The 15,355-nt window shown below is 48.8% G+C and overlaps 1 protein-coding gene across 2 annotated transcripts in view; it reads left to right on the top strand.

Annotated features, from left to right (window-relative positions):
* Positions 1-14,337, top strand: part of LOC137299642 (colorectal mutant cancer protein-like) — a 28,960-nt gene extending 14,623 nt beyond the window's left edge. Inside the window, exons 8-15 of one of the 2 annotated variants that reach the window (XM_067968559.1) lie at positions 1,198-1,335; positions 3,572-3,678; positions 4,688-4,844; positions 7,409-7,706; positions 9,573-9,752; positions 11,503-11,579; positions 12,750-12,872; positions 13,738-14,337. In XM_067968559.1, coding sequence (XP_067824660.1) covers positions 1,198-1,335; positions 3,572-3,678; positions 4,688-4,844; positions 7,409-7,706; positions 9,573-9,752; positions 11,503-11,579; positions 12,750-12,872; positions 13,738-13,912 — 1,255 coding nt within the window. In that variant the 3' untranslated portion in view covers positions 13,913-14,337. Of the gene's footprint in view, positions 1-1,194; positions 1,336-3,571; positions 3,679-4,687; positions 4,845-7,408; positions 7,707-9,572; positions 9,753-11,502; positions 11,580-12,749; positions 12,873-13,737 lie in introns of both variants that reach the window. The other variant, XM_067968558.1, reaches the window with a different exon arrangement.
* Positions 14,338-15,355: the final 1,018 nt, after the last annotated feature.

A 15,355-nucleotide genomic window follows, 5' to 3' on the forward strand; every position in this document is an offset into this window, starting at 1 on the left:
TAGACTGTCCCGTATTACTCTCCCAGTGTGAACACTGTCACCCCAGAGTCCTTGTGCACTTGTGAGCTGTGTTGAGGAACCCAGTAGGATGTTGTATGCGACACGTAAGCCAGTCAGACTGCCTGACCCTCGCTGGGGTATGGGCTGTGGGCACCGGCTGCCCTTTGTAACCTCGCACAGGTCACACTTCTTGTCAGACAGGTGCCGCTGTCCCCGATAGACGACCCCCTGGGCCTCAGACGTGCGTCGTGCTCGATCCCACGAGGCCAACTCGTAATCCAGAGGCTTCTAGCCTCACCCTCGGAGTCAGAAAGTCGAGGGTTCGATCCCCACTCCAGAGACTTGAGCCCATAATCCAGGCCGACACTCCCGGTGCAGTACTGAGGGAGTGCTGCACTGTCGGAGGTGCCGTCTTTCGGATGAGCCATTAACCCAAGGCCCCGCCTGCCCTCTCAGGTGGATGTAAAAGATCCCACGGCCACTATTCAAAGTAGAGCAGGGGAGTTCTCCCCGGTGCCCTGGGCCAATATTTATCCCTCAACCAACATCACTAAAAACTGAATATCTGGTCATTATCACATTGCTGTTCGTGGGATCTTGCTGTGCGCAAATTGGCTGCTGTGTTTCCTGCATTACAACAGTGGCTACACCTCAAAAGTACAGCGTTGACTGTAAAGTGCTTTGGGACATCCTGAGGTGGTGAAAGGCGCTATATAAATGCAAGTTCCTTCTTTCTTTCCTAACTCACGGGTACTGAGGCCCATTGTAGAATTCTGGCTGAGAGAGGCTAACCCATTATAACAGGGGCCTTCCTGGCCTCTGAGAATCACTGGGCAGCGCACTTCCCTACTTGGCCATCGAGGGGATGCTGTTGTGACTCTCTCCACCCTCGTGAGTATTTCATACAACAACTTGCATTTATATAGCGCCTTTAACGTAGTAAAACGTCCCAAGGCGCTTCACAGGAGCGATTATCAAACAAAATTTGACACCGAGCCACATAAGGAGATATTAGGACAGGAGAGCAAAAGTTTGGTCAAAGAGATAGGTTTTAAGGAGCATCTTAAAGGAGGAGAGAGAGAGGCGGAGAGGTTTAGGGAGGGAATTCCAGAGCTCAGGGCCCAGGCAGCTGAAGGCACGGCCGCCATTGGTGGAGTGATGAAAATTTAATGGTCGTTCTATTTTGTCCTGCAGCAGCATCGACATGTGGAAGGGCCGCAATGACCTGCTGTCGGCTGTCCTGGAGGAATGCAAGGGGGACTGTGAGAGGCTCAGCCTGTTACTGGGGAAGCACGAATCTAATGGCACCGCCCTACGACTGGCTCTGCAGTACAGGTACGGTCGGCCCCCGCCGGTCCCGCGACTGATTCATTCCGAACACTTCAATCAGCACGGCTCAAATAATCGCAGGGGAGTTCTCTCTGCTGCCCCGTATCCTAACTCGTACCAAGTCCCGTTCACCCATCACCCCTGTGCTCGCTGACCTACATTGGCTCCCGGTCCGGGAACGCCTCAATTTTAAAATTCTCATTCTTGTTTTCAAATCCCTCCGTGGCCTTCGCCCCCCTCCCTATCTCTGTAACCTCCTCCAGCCCTACAACCCTCCGAGATCTCTGCGCTCCTCCAATTCTGGCCTCTTGCGCATCCCCGATTTTCTTCGCTCCACCATTGGCGGCCGTGCCTTCAGCTGCCTCGGCCCTAAGCTCTGGAATTCCCTCCCTGAACCTCTCCGCCTCTCCCTCCTCCTTTATTTTGCTCCTTAAAACCTACCTCTTTGACCAAGATTTTGGTCACCTGTCTTAACATCTCCTTATGCCGCTAAGTGTCAATTTCTGTTTGATACTCGCTCCTGTGAAGCACCTTGGGACGTTTTACTACGTTAAAGGCGCTATATAAATGCAAATTGTTGTGTCCTGGCCAATATTCATCCCTCAACCAACATCATTAAAAAAAAAGATTAGACAGGCTGGTGGAATGGGCGGACACGTGGCAAATGAAATTTAACGCAGAAAAATGCGAAGTGCTACATTTCAGTAGGAAGAACGAGGAGAGGCAATATAAACTAGAGGGCACAACTTTAAAAGGGGTACAGGAACAGAGAGGTCTGGGGGTATATGTGCACAAATCATTGAAGGTGGCAGGGCAGGTTGAGAAAGTGGTTAAAAAAGCATACAGGATCATGGGCTTTATAAATAGAGGCATAGAGTACAAAAGTATGGAAGTCATGATGAACCTTTATAAAACACTGGTTCGGCCACAACTGGAGTATTGTGTCCAGTTCTGGGCACCGCACTTTAGGAAAGATGTGAAGGCCTTAGAGACGGTGCAGAAGAGATTTACTAGATTGATTCCAGGGATGAGGGACTTTAGTTACGTGGATAGACTGAAGAAGCTGGGATTGTTCTCCTTGGAACAGAGAAGGTTGCGAGGAGATTTGATGAGATATTCAAAATCATGAAGGGTCTAGACAGAGTAGATAGAGAGAAACTGTTCCCATTGGCGGAAGGGTCAAGAAGCAGAGGGCATAGATTTAAGGTGACTGGCAAAAGAACCAAAGGTGACATGAGGAAAAACTTTTTTACACAGCGAGTGGTTAGGATCTGGAATTCACTGCCCGAGGGGGTGGTGGAGGCAGATTCAATCATGGCCTTCAAAAGGGAACTGGATAAGTACTTGAAAGGAAAAAATTTGCAGGGCTACAGGGAAAGGGCGGGAGAGTGGAGCCAGCTGGATTGGTCTTGCATAGAGCCAGCGCGGATTTGATGGGCCAAATGGCCTCCTTCCGTGCTGTAACCTTTCTATGATTCTATGATTATCCGATTGTTATCACATTGCTGTTTGTGGGATCTTGCTGTCCACAAATTGCCTGACGTGTTTGCTACATTACAACAGTGACTACACGTCAAAAAGTACTTTGTAGGCTGTGAAGTGCTTTGGGACGTCCTGAGGACGTCAAAGGTCCAACTGGTCTATGCCGATGTTTATGCTCCACACGAGCCTCCTCCCTCCGCTCTTCATCTCACCCTATCTGCATATCCTTCTATTCCTTTCTCCCTCATGTGTTTATTTGGCTTCCTCTTAAATGTATCTACGCTATTTGCCTCAACTACTCCTTGTGGGAGCGAGTTCCACATTCTCACCGCTCTCTGGGTAAAGAAGTTTCTCCTGAATTCCCTAATCGATCTCTTAGTGACTATCTTATATTTATGGGCCCCAGTTCTGGTCTCTCCTGCAAGTGGAAACATCTCTACGTCTACCCTATCGAACCCCTTCATAATCTTAAAGACCTCTATCAGGCCACTCCTCAGTTTTCTCTTTTCCAGAGAAAAGAGCCCCAGCCTGTTCAATCTTTCCTGATAGTTATAACCTCTCAGTTCTGATATTATCCTTGCAAATATTGTTTTTGCACCTTCTCCAGTGCCTCTATATCCTTTTTATAGTATGGAGACCAGAACTGTGCACAGTTCTCAAAGTGTGGTCTAACCAAGGTTCTATACAAGTTTAACATAACTTCCCTGCTTTTCAATTCTATCCCTCGAGTAATGATCCGTTGTATCTTTGTTTCCTGCAGTGAGGAGTGTATTGAGGCCTATGGGCTGCTCCTCGCCAAGGCTGAATCCAAAGGGAGCTCCATGTGGAGACGGTTTGACTCAGCAGCCACGGCCCCTGGAGAACTGGGTAAGCACAGGGAATAGTCAAGTCTGGAAAGCACGGTCTAAACCAGAGGGGTCAAAGGTCAGGCTCGAGAACCCTGTCCAAACGGCCCATGAACCTCAACAAACTCAGTTTTGTTTCCCGCTCGCTGGTTTGCCCCGTTTGAATTTTGTGGGCCTGGGTGTATTTTTGTTGGCGCCATTGCCACATTGGTGGATAAATCCTAAATCCGAACATCAAGATCTGTCGGCAACTTGAGATGAGTAGAAAGTAATGGAGACCAGCAGTCTCACCTCTGAGGCAAAAGGTTGTAGGTTCGAGCCCCACTCCAGACTGACATTCCCAGTTCCAGTACTGAGAGAGTGCTGCACTGTCGGAGATGCCGTCTTTTGGATCAGACATTAAACCGAGGCCCCGTCTGCCCGCTCAGGCGGACCCTCCATAAACTTGAGCTCATCCAAAACTCTGTTGCCCGTATCCTAACTCGCACCGAGTCCCGTTCACCCATCACCCCCTGCGCTCACTGACCCACATTGGCTCCCGGTCCGGCAATGTCTCGATTTTAAAATTCTCTTCCTTGTTTTCAAATCCCTCCATGGCCCTCGCCCCCTCCCTATCTCTGTAACCTCCTCCAGCCCGACAACCCTCCGAGATCTCTGCGCTCCTCCAATTCTGACGCCTCGTATATCCCCGATTTCAATCGCTCCACCATTGGCGGCCGTGCCTTCAGCTGCCTGGGCCCTAAGCTCTGGAATTCCCTCCCTGAACCTCTCCGCCTCTCTACGTCTCCTCTTTTATGATGCTCCTTAAAACCTACCTCTTTGACCAAGCATTTGGTCACCTGTCCTAATATCTCATTATGTGGCTCGGTGTCAAAGTTTGTTCGATAATCGCTCCTTTGAAGCGCCTTGGGACGTTTTACTACATTAAAGATGCTGTATAAAGGCAAGTTGTTGTTGTTGTGTGGGGTGCAGTGCGGTCAGGCGCTGGGAAGGTCAGTCATGGGTATTCATTTCTCCCGCTTTCTCTTCAGCACGTTGGCACGCGGACAAAGATGGCGGGTTTGGCGGTCAGGAGACCATGGGCAAGATGGCGGCAGATGCCAGGACACGATCGGAGAAACTCCATGGCGGTTATTCTGGCACTGCTGGATCTCAACGTCAGGTCCCATCAGAAAAAGCACAGTATAGGTGAGGTTAAACGCAGGGCGTCTCAACAACAACTTGCATGTATATAGCACGTTTAACGTAGTAAAAACGTCCCAAGGTGCTTCACAGGAGCGTAAATCAGACAAAAATTTGACACCGAGCCACATAAGGAGATATTAGGACAGGTGACCAAAAGCTTGGTCAAAGAGGTAGATTTTAAGGAGCGTCTTAAAGGAGAAGAGAGAGGCGGAGAGGTTTGGGGAGGGAATTCCAGAGCTTAGGGTCCAGGCAGCTGAAGGCACGGCCGCCAATGGTGGAGCGATGGAAATCGGGGATGCGCAAGAGGCCAGAATTGGAGGAGCGCAGAGATCTCGGAGGGTTGTCGGGCTGGAGGAGGTTACAGAGATAGGGAGGGGCGAGGCCATGGAGGGATTTGAAAACAAGGATGAGAATTTTAAGATGGAGGCGTTGCCGGACTGGGAGCCAATGTAGGTCAGCGAGCACAGGGCGTGGGGGTGATGGGTGAACAGGAGTTGGTGCGAGTTAGGATACAGAGAATGGGAGCCCTGTGGGACCCATAGACTCCTGGTTGCTGCAGGATGGCGTTGCTGACCCTTTGTCAACTTGCCTGCCTGATGCCAGTGAAGACCAATGTCCCTGGTTACTCAGTAGGGTCACCTATCTGAGGAGAGTTGAGTCATCTTTGGTTACACCTGTTGTAATTTGTCAGTTTGGCCTCATTGCAGTTGATAATTAGCCTGATGACACGACAAGGTCTAGTCTTGCCCATTGCAACAAGAGTATGTCATTCAGCCCCTCGAGCATGTTTCGCCATCATATTAGATCATGGCTGATCTGTATCTTAACTCCATCTACACGGCTTGGTTCCATAACCCTTAATACCCTTACCTAACAAAAATCTATCAATTGCAGTTTTGAAATTTTCAATTGATCCCCGGCCTCAACAGCCTTTTGGGGGAGAGAGTTCCAGATTCCCACTCCCCTTTGTGTGAAGAAGTGCTTCCTGACATCACCCCTGAACGGCCTGGCTCTGATTTTAAGGATATTCCCCCTTGTTCTGGACTCCCCCCACCAGAGGAAATAGTTTATCTCTATCTACCCTATCAAATCCTTTAATCATCTTAAACATCTCAATTAGATCATCCCTTAATCTTCTATACTTGAGAGAATACAAGCCTAGTCTATGCAACTGTGCATTCGATAAGGTGCCACATAAAAGGTTGTTGCACAAGGTAAGGGCTCATGGGGTTGGGGGTAATATATTAGCATGGATAGAGGATTGGTTAACGGACAGAAAACAGGGAGTAGGGAAAAACGGGTCATTTTCAGGTTGGCAGGCTGTAACTAGTGGGGTGCCGCAAGGATCGGTGCTGGGGCCTCAGCTATTTACAATCTATATTAATGACTTGGATGAAGGGACCGAGTGTAATGTATCCAAGTTTGCTGACGATACAAAGCTAGGTGGGAAAGTAAGCTGTGAGGAGGACACAAAGAATCTGCAAAGGGATATAGACAGGTTAAGTGAGTGGGCAAGAAGGCGGCAGATGGAGTATAATGTGGGGAAATGTGAGGTTATTCACTTCGGAAGGAAGAATAGAAAAACAAAATATTTTTAAAATGGTGAGAAACTATTAAATGTCGGTGTCCAGAGAAACTTGGGTGTCCTGGTACAACTAACACAAAAGGTTAGCATGCAGGTACAGCAAGCAATTGGGGAGGCAAATGGTATGTTGGCCTTTATTGCAACGGGGTTGGAGTACAAGAGTAAGGAAGTCTTTCTACAGTTGTACAGGGCTTTGGTGAGACCTCACCTGGAGTACTGCGTACAGTTTTGTTCTCCTTATCTAAGGAAGGATATACTTGCCTTAGAGGTGATGCAGCGAAGGTTCACTAGATTGATTCCTGGGATGAGAGGGTTGTCCTATGAGGAGAGATTGAGTAGAATGGGCCCATACTCTCTGGAGTTTAGAAGAATGAGAGGTGATCTCATTGAAATATATAAGATTCTGAGGGGACTTCACAGGGTAGAGGCTGAGAGGTTGTTTCCCCTGGCTGGAGAGTCTAGAACTAGGGGGCATAGTCTCAGGATAAGGGGTCGACCATTTAAGACTGAGATGAGGAGGAATTTCTTCACTCAGAGGGTTGTGAACCTTTGAAATTCTCTACCCTAGAGGGCTGTGGATGCTGAGTCATTGAATATATTCAAGGCTGAGATGGACAGATTTTTGGACTCTCGGGGAATCAAGGGATATGGGGATCGGGCAGAAAAGTGGAGCTGAGGTCGAAGATCAGCCATGATCTGATTGAATGGCGGAGCAGGCTCAAGGGGCTGTATGGCCGACTCCTGCTCCTATTTCTTAAGTTCTTATTAACTTGTAATTTAACCCTTTTAGTATGAAGAATGGCCAACTAGTGCCCATAGAAACCCCCTGTACCCCAGCGAGAGTCAGCGCCCACAGAAGGGGGTGGGAATTGAGGTTATTCTGCTTGGATCCAGAAACGTGTGACCATATCCCATCAGCCTTGCTGAGCTCCTGATTGGAGCAGGCGTGCGCTCCGCCATATTAACTCGCAGCTTTTCTCAGTGTCTCAGGGGAGCCGGGAGTTGATGACAGTGAGAGTCGCCTGAGAGGAGACGTCGCCAGGCTGAGACTCGGCTACGCTGCCATTAGACAGACTATCCTGGAGCTGGGAGACACCCCTCCGCACCTGAGGCGATACGTCGTGGCGGCCCGGGATGGGGAGGCCGGGACCGGTAGCCGTGAGATTGTACCAGCGGCGCAGGGTCTGGTGGTGCCTGGGACCAGCTCTCCTTCGCTCGAGACCTTTCATGGACACAGGAAGGGGAAGAAGGAATTGCTGCAAGATCTCGTGGCTGTCAGAGTAAGTGCCCCTGGATGGGGACCTCAATAGACTGATAAGATTTTTGTCAGGGCAAGGGTATTAAGGGAACCAAGGCGGGTAGATGGATTTAAGATACAGATCAGCCATGATCTAATTGAATGGCGGAACAGGCTTGAGGGGCTGAATGGCCTCCTCCTGTTCCTATGTTCCCTCCCCTCCCTCACGAGCGGTTAACAGGGGGCTGAGAGTCAATGTATTTGGGGAAAAGGGGACCTCATTTCCACTCTCACCAACACTGAGAGGCACATAAACCAGTGTATCCCATTGGCTCAGTGTTAAAGGCAAAGGGAATACAATGATACGTGAACAGGGCGGGTATGTGGGATTGGGACTACTGCTCATGGGAGGATAAACACTAACAAGGACCAGTTAGCCCGAACAGCCTGTTTCTGTGTTGTAATTTCTATGTAATTCTATGATACAATGCTCTCCTGGCCGGCCTCCCACCTTCTGCCCTCCATAAACTTCAGCTCATCCAAAACTCTGCTGCCTGTATCCTAACTCACATCAAGTCCCGTTCACCTATCACCCCCTGTGCTCGCTGACCTACATTGGCTCCCGGTCTGGAACGCCTCGATTTAAAAATGTTCATCCTTGTTTTCAAATCCCTCTATGGCCTCGCCCCCTCCCTATCTCTGTAACCTCCTCTAGCCCTACAACCCTCCGAGATCTCTGCCCTCCTCCAATTCTGGCTTCTTGCACATCCCCAATTTCCTTCGCTCCGCCATTGGTGGCCGTGCCTTCAGCTGCCTAGGGCCTAAGCTCTTGAATTCCCTCCCTAAACCTCTCCACCTCTCTACCTCTCTCTCTCCTTTAAGACGCTCCTTAAAACCTACCTCTTTGACCAAGTGTTTGATCTCCTTATGTGGCTCGGTGTTGAATTTTGTCTGATAATCGCTCTTTTGAAGCACCTTGGGACGTTTTTACTACGTTAAGGCGCTATATAAATGCAAGTTGTTATTGTTGTAGATACTGAACAACACAGATTCCATCCCCTGAGTTAGCTGAGGGGAGCAGTAGGGGTGTTACAGTTAAAAGAAAATCTTGTATTTCTATTGCGCCTTTCATGATGTCGCAAAGCCAATCTTCGCAGCCAATGAAGTACTTTTTGAAGTGTAGTCACTGTTGTAATGTAGGAAACGCGGCAACAGAGTGAGGCTCGAACCAAAACCTTCTGATTCAGAGGTGAGAGTGCTACCCACCGAGCCAAGCTGACGCATGGGTGAGGTAGTGCAAGGCGATTGGTGCATTTGGAACCTGTCTCCCGGCAACATCTAGAAAAGCGGGGGAGGGGGAGGAATCAAGGCCTTTGCAGTATCTCTGTCGAGTCTCAGTGACCGTAGAACTTCATTTTCTTTGGCAACAGTTAATTGTCATCAAACGCCTAACGCCTAAGGTTGAGGGGAGACTTGATTGAGGCGTACAAAATTATGAGGGGCCCAGATAGAGTAGACAGGAAGTACCTGTTTCCCCTAGCGGAGAGTTCAAGAACTAGAGGACATAGATTTAAGCTGATTGGCGGAAGGATTAGAGGGGACATGAGGAAAAACTTTTTTACCCAGAGGGTGGTGGGTGTATGGAATTCGCTGCCCGAATTGGTGGTAGAGGCAGGGACCCTCAACTCTTTTAAAAAGTACCTGGACCTGCACCTAAAGTGCTGTAAGCTGCAGGGCTACGGACCGGGTGCTGGAAGGTGGGATTAGAATGGGCACCTGGTTGTTCTTCGAGCTGGCACGGACACGATGGGCCGAATGGCCCCGTCTGCGCTGTGTCTTTTCTATGGTTCTATGGTATTATAATATAATCATAGTCTCTATGTTTTGCTTCTGACTGACGGATTATCAGGAAGAGATGTCGGAGTTGAAAGGTCAGCTGAGTTGGATGAAGAAGGAGAGGAGGAGCCTGGAGCAGAGTCTGCGATCCCAGGAGCCTCAGGACGAGGCTACACGCCTACTCCTCGCACATTGGCAAGCAGAGCGGGACGAGCGGCTGGGAGAGCAACCCAGAGCAGGCTGCCTCAAGGAGGTATGGTCAAGGACAGAGACACTCAGTCAGTGTGCAGGTATCTTATGAATGGGATACACTGAGAGACACTCAGTCAGTGTGCAGGTATCTTATGAATGGGCTACACTGAGAGACACCAGTCAGTGTGCAGGTATCTTGTGAGTGGGATTCACTGAGAGACACTCAGTCAGTGTGCAGGTATCTTATGAATGGGCTACACTGAGAGACACTCAGTCAGTGTGCAGGTATCTTGTGAGTGGGATACACTGAGAGACACCAGTCAGTGTGCAGGTATCTTGTGAGTGGGATTCACTGAGAGACACTCAGTCAGTGTGCAGGTATCTTATGAATGGGCTACACTGAGAGACACTCAGTCAGTGTGCAGGTATCTTGTGAATGGGATACACTGAGAGACACCAGTCAGTGTGCAGGTATCTTGTGAATGGGATACACTGAGAGACACTCAGTCAGTGTGCAGGTATCTTGTGAATGGGATACACTGAGAGACACCAGTCAGTGTGCAGGTATCTTGTGAATGGGATACACTGAGAGACACCAGTCAGTGTGCAGGTATCTTGTGAATGGGATACACTGAGAGACACCAGTCAGTGTGCAGGTATCTTGTGAATGGGCTACACTGAGAGACACCAGTCAGTGTGCAGGTATCTTGTGAATGGGCTACACTGAGAGACACCAGTCAGTGTGCAGGTATCTTGTGAATGGGCTACACTGAGAGACACCAGTCAGTGTGCAGGTATCTTGTGAATGGGATACACTGAGAGACACTCAGTCAGTGTGCAGGTATCTTGTGAATGGGATACACTGAGAGACACCAGTCAGTGTGCAGGTATCTTGTGAATGGGATACACTGAGAGACACCAGTCAGTGTGCAGGTATCTTGTGAATGGGATACACTGAGAGACACTCAGTCAGTGTGCAGGTATCTTGTGAATGGGATACACTGAGAGACACCAGTCAGTGTGCAGGTATCTTGTGAATGGGATACACTGAGAGACACTCAGTCAGTGTGCAGGTATCTTGTGAATGGGATACACTGAGAGACACCAGTCAGTGTGCAGGTATCTTGTGAGTGGGATACACTGAGAGACACTCAGTCAGTGTGCAGGTATCTTGTGAATGGGATACACTGAGAGACACCAGTCAGTGTGCAGGTATCTTGTGAGTGGGATACACTGAGAGACACTCAGTCAGTGTGCAGGTATCTTGTGAATGGGATACACTGAGAGACACCAGTCAGTGTGCAGGTATCTTGTGAATGGGATACACTGAGAGACACTCAGTCAGTGTGCAGGTATCTTGTGAATGGGATACACTGAGAGACACCAGTCAGTGTGCAGGTATCTTGTGAGTGGGATACACTGAGAGACACTCAGTCAGTGTGCAGGTATCTTGTGAATGGGATACACTGAGAGACACCAGTCAGTGTGCAGGTATCTTGTGAGTGGGATAGCAGTGTTCCCGCTCCTGATCACTGACCAGTGACCCCTGCTGGGAAGTGCGAGGGTCTCGATCTGTGGACTTCGCAGTGATACCCTCTGTGGTTAAATCTCCTGCCGACACACAGGCAAAGAGCGGCCACTGGGTGAGACCCCAGGAGGTGGCTGTCGGCTCTCCCCTGCTTATCCCAGTGAGAGTCTGTGTCTTGGGGGGGAGGAGGAGAGAAAATGATGAAACAAATCAGCATAATCAGAATTGTACGCCCTCCCGTGACGATCTTGTTGGGGTCGTATTGACTCCACTCCATTTTCAGGTGACCACATCAGCATCAGAAGCTCCTGTAACCTGCAATGACCAACTAGTGTCTGAACTGACAATGGTCTCCATAAGGTAAGCACAGATTACACCGCACTCGACGTAGAGGCCACCTGATAAAGGTCTGTAAAATAACGAAAGGGCTGAATAGCATCCCTATTGATAGATTATTCCAGTTTCACAGATTGGGGAGGACCAGGGGACATTAGTTTAAACTACATAAGAGTGGGAATAGACTGGGTGTTGGGCGCTTCTTCTTTTCCCAGAGAGCAGTGAGCCTCTGGAATGTGTTGCCGGCTCGTGTGGTGGGAGCCGACTCTCGGCCTTCGAGAGGGAGCTGGGCCGGTTCCTGACTGGGGCAGAGATCACGTCATAGAGAAGGGAAGAGTCCATACAGATAACACTCGGTCCGTGTGATCTCCTGGACTGGTTTCGATCGCCTGAGGGGGTTGGAGAGGACTTGTCCAGAGTATCTATTCCCTTATTGGCCCTGGGTTTTACTTTGATTTTCTGTCTCTGCCAGGATATTACATGGCTGCTGTATCTAACCCGTGCTGTCCCTGCCCTGGGAGTGTTTGATGGGACAGTGTAGAGGGAGCTTTACTCTGTATCTAACCCGTGCTGTCCCTGCCCTGGGAGTGTTTGATGGGACAGTGTAGAGGGAGCTTTACTCTGTATCTAACCCGTGCTGTCCCTGCCCTGGGAGTGTTTGATGGGACAGTGTAGAGGGAGCTTTACTCTGTATCTAACCCGTGCTGTACCTGCCCTGGGAGTGTTTGATGGGACAGTGTAGAGGGAGCTTTACTCTGTATCTAACCCGTGCTGTACCTGCCCTGGGAGTGTTTGATGGGACAGTGTAGAGGGAGCTTTACTCTGTATCTAACCCATGCTGTACCTGCCCTGGGAGTGTTTGATGGGTCAGTGTAGAGGGAGCTTTACTCTGTATCTAACCCGTGCTGTACCTGCCCTGGGAGTGTTTGATGGGACAGTGTAGAGGGAGCTTTACTCTGTATCTAACCTGTGCTGTACCTGCCCTGGGAGTGTTTGATGGGACAGTGTAGAGGGAGCTTTACTCTGTATCTAACCCTGTACCTGCCCTGGGAGTGTTTGATGGGACAGTGTAGAGTTGTACCAGTCTTCCTCACCACTGTGTGGAACACCTACTCGCCTTGTACAGTCGCTGTGGTTTAACCTGATCTTCTGCCAATAGTTTCAGGATAAGAACTGACCCTCATTGTCCCACAGAGAAAAGCAACTAAGAGCTCGTATCGAGGTGCTGGTGATATCACTAGAGAAGTTGATAGAAAAGAAGAACAATCAGAAGGAGCAGTATGAGGAGCTAACCACCGAGCTGAGAAAAACACACAGGTATGAGGGTAACAAAGGGGCGACCTGGATAAAAGGGGGCTGAGTAGTTGAGGGGTTCACTAGATTCAGCCCAACTTAGCTCATCCATCCAGAAAGTCCCTCCAGTCCCAGCCCATTACATAGAATTCACAGCATAGAAACAGGCCATTCGGCCCTACTGGTCTATGCCAGTGTTTGTGCTCCACATGAGCCTCCTCCCTCCCTACTTCATCTAACCCCATCACCATATTCTTCTATTCCTTTCTCCCTCATGTACTTATTTAGCTTCCCTTTAAATGCATCTATGCTATTCGCCTCAATTATCCCTTATCATAGTGTGTTCCACATTCTCACCACTCTCTGGGTAAAGAAGTTTCTCCTGAATTCCCTATTTGATTTATTAGTGACTATCTTATATTTATTGCCTCTAGTTCTGGTCTCCCCCACAAGTGGAAACATCTTCTCCACGTCTACCCTATCAAACCCCTTCATAATCTTAAAGACCTCTATCAGGTCACCCCTCAGTCTTCTCTTTTCTTGGGAAAAGAGCCCCAGCCTGTTCAGCCTTTCCTGATAGTTATAACCTCTCAGTTCTGGTGTCATCCTTGTAAATCGTTTTTGCACCTTCTCCAGTGCCTCTATATCCTTTTTATAATATGGAGACCAGAATTGAGCGCAGCACTCCAAGTGTGCTCTAACCAGAACTTTATATAACTAGAATGTAACTTTCTCCCTTTTGTATTCCAGCCTTCTTGAGATAAAGGCCAACATTCCATCAGGCTTTAAAATTATTTTTTTGTACCTGTCCACTAGCTTGTAGCGATCATTGAATTTAATTATAAGATTAAACATCGGTCTGATTAAAACCCTCGTTTCTTTCGCAAAGCAACTTGTCGACAGCGTACAGAAGCGCCAAGAGAAAGTACGACAATCAGCTGACCAAACTGGAGTCGCAGGTGTTGATCATGTCCGAGCGACAGGCTGCTCAGCTTCAAGCATTGGGGGAGAAGGCAACGAGGCTCCAAGAGGAGCTGGACAACGCCAACGGCACACCGCTGTAGCGGAGACCCCGGCATCACCCGAGGGGGCCATCGGGCCCACCTCAGGGTCTTAGGCTTTTCCGCACAGGAAACTTTGTGACAACCTTTGGGGAGTGTTTATACCGAACTTGCCCTCAGGAGATTAAATGGGTGGGTAGAGCCCACGCTAGGGGAGAGTGTACATGGGCTGGGGAAAGAGTGGGTTTAATGGGCCAAACAGCCTTCTCTTATTCCGTGCTTTTCCTGAGCTGGGTCGCTGAACGGGGGGTAAACTGATTTCCCCAAAGTTGCTGTTGAGACATTTCTGTGCTGATTTCCAATCTGCCGGCTTCAGTCTTGTACGAAAGCGATTTTATATCCCGACTGTTTTGACTAACTCACTCAATTGTCAAAGTGTGAGATATTCTTTAGGGTTGTACCTATTTCAAATATGAATGTTGTAAATTTGATCAAATTTGACTAGGGTTTTTTTTTAAGCAGCGCACGGGGGGTGGGGTGTAGATGGGGTGGGGTGAGGCATCGGGGGTCTTTCCCAGTGCAGCACTAGTCCAATGACTCGCACTGAATCCTATAATCTGCCGAAGATCTTTTTAAAAAATGCTTGCAATTTATGCGGCAAAGATAATCCTAAGTGGGAAAAAAAATTTAATTTCTGTTGTGACTCACAAACATTTTAAAAAAAACTACAAATCGAGGGCCGCACAATATCGGATAGGCAACTGAATAAAGGGAAGAGGAAGAGTGTGAATATAGAGTGGTTTGAGGGGAGAGTGGGCAGCGCTGAGCAACATGCTATTTTTTTTCCCCAGTTTTTTTTCTCTTTTTTCCTGCATTTGTGGTTGGTTGGGTGGGTGGGTTCATGGAATCAATGGAAGAGTTATCCAATTAGTCCCACTCCCCCCTGCTCTTTCCCCGTAGCCCTGCAAATTTTCTCCCCTGCAATTATTTATCCAATTCCCTTTTGAAAGTTATTATTGAATCTGCTTCCACCGCCCTTTCAGGCAGCGCATTCCAGATCAGAACAACTCGCTGCGTAAAAAAATGCCTCCTCATCTCCCCTCTGGCTCTTTTGCCGATCACCTTAAATCTGTGTCCTCTGGTTACCGACCCTCCTGCCGCTGGAAACAGTTTCTCCTTATTTACTCCATCAAAACCCTTCATAATTTTGAATGCCTCTATTAAATCTCCCCTTAACCTTCTCTGTTCTGAGGAGAACAACCCCAGAGGGTTATACTCCTCTACACATTGACCCTATCTATAAGCTGATTGATTAAAGTTGATTAAAGATTGCTGCTATGTTACATTGCAAAAAAATACCCCAATAAAATGTAATTTAAAAAGAATATGGGGATTTGGGGGGGGGGGGGGGGGGGGGGGGGGGGGGGGGAAGTGGAGTTGAGGTCGAAGGTCAGCCGTGATCTGATTGAATGGCGGAGCAGGCTCGAGGGGCCGAATGGCCTACTC

This window comes from Heptranchias perlo, chromosome 29 (genome assembly GCF_035084215.1).
Source record: "Heptranchias perlo isolate sHepPer1 chromosome 29, sHepPer1.hap1, whole genome shotgun sequence".
NCBI classification, from domain to species: Eukaryota; Metazoa; Chordata; class Chondrichthyes; order Hexanchiformes; family Hexanchidae; genus Heptranchias; species Heptranchias perlo.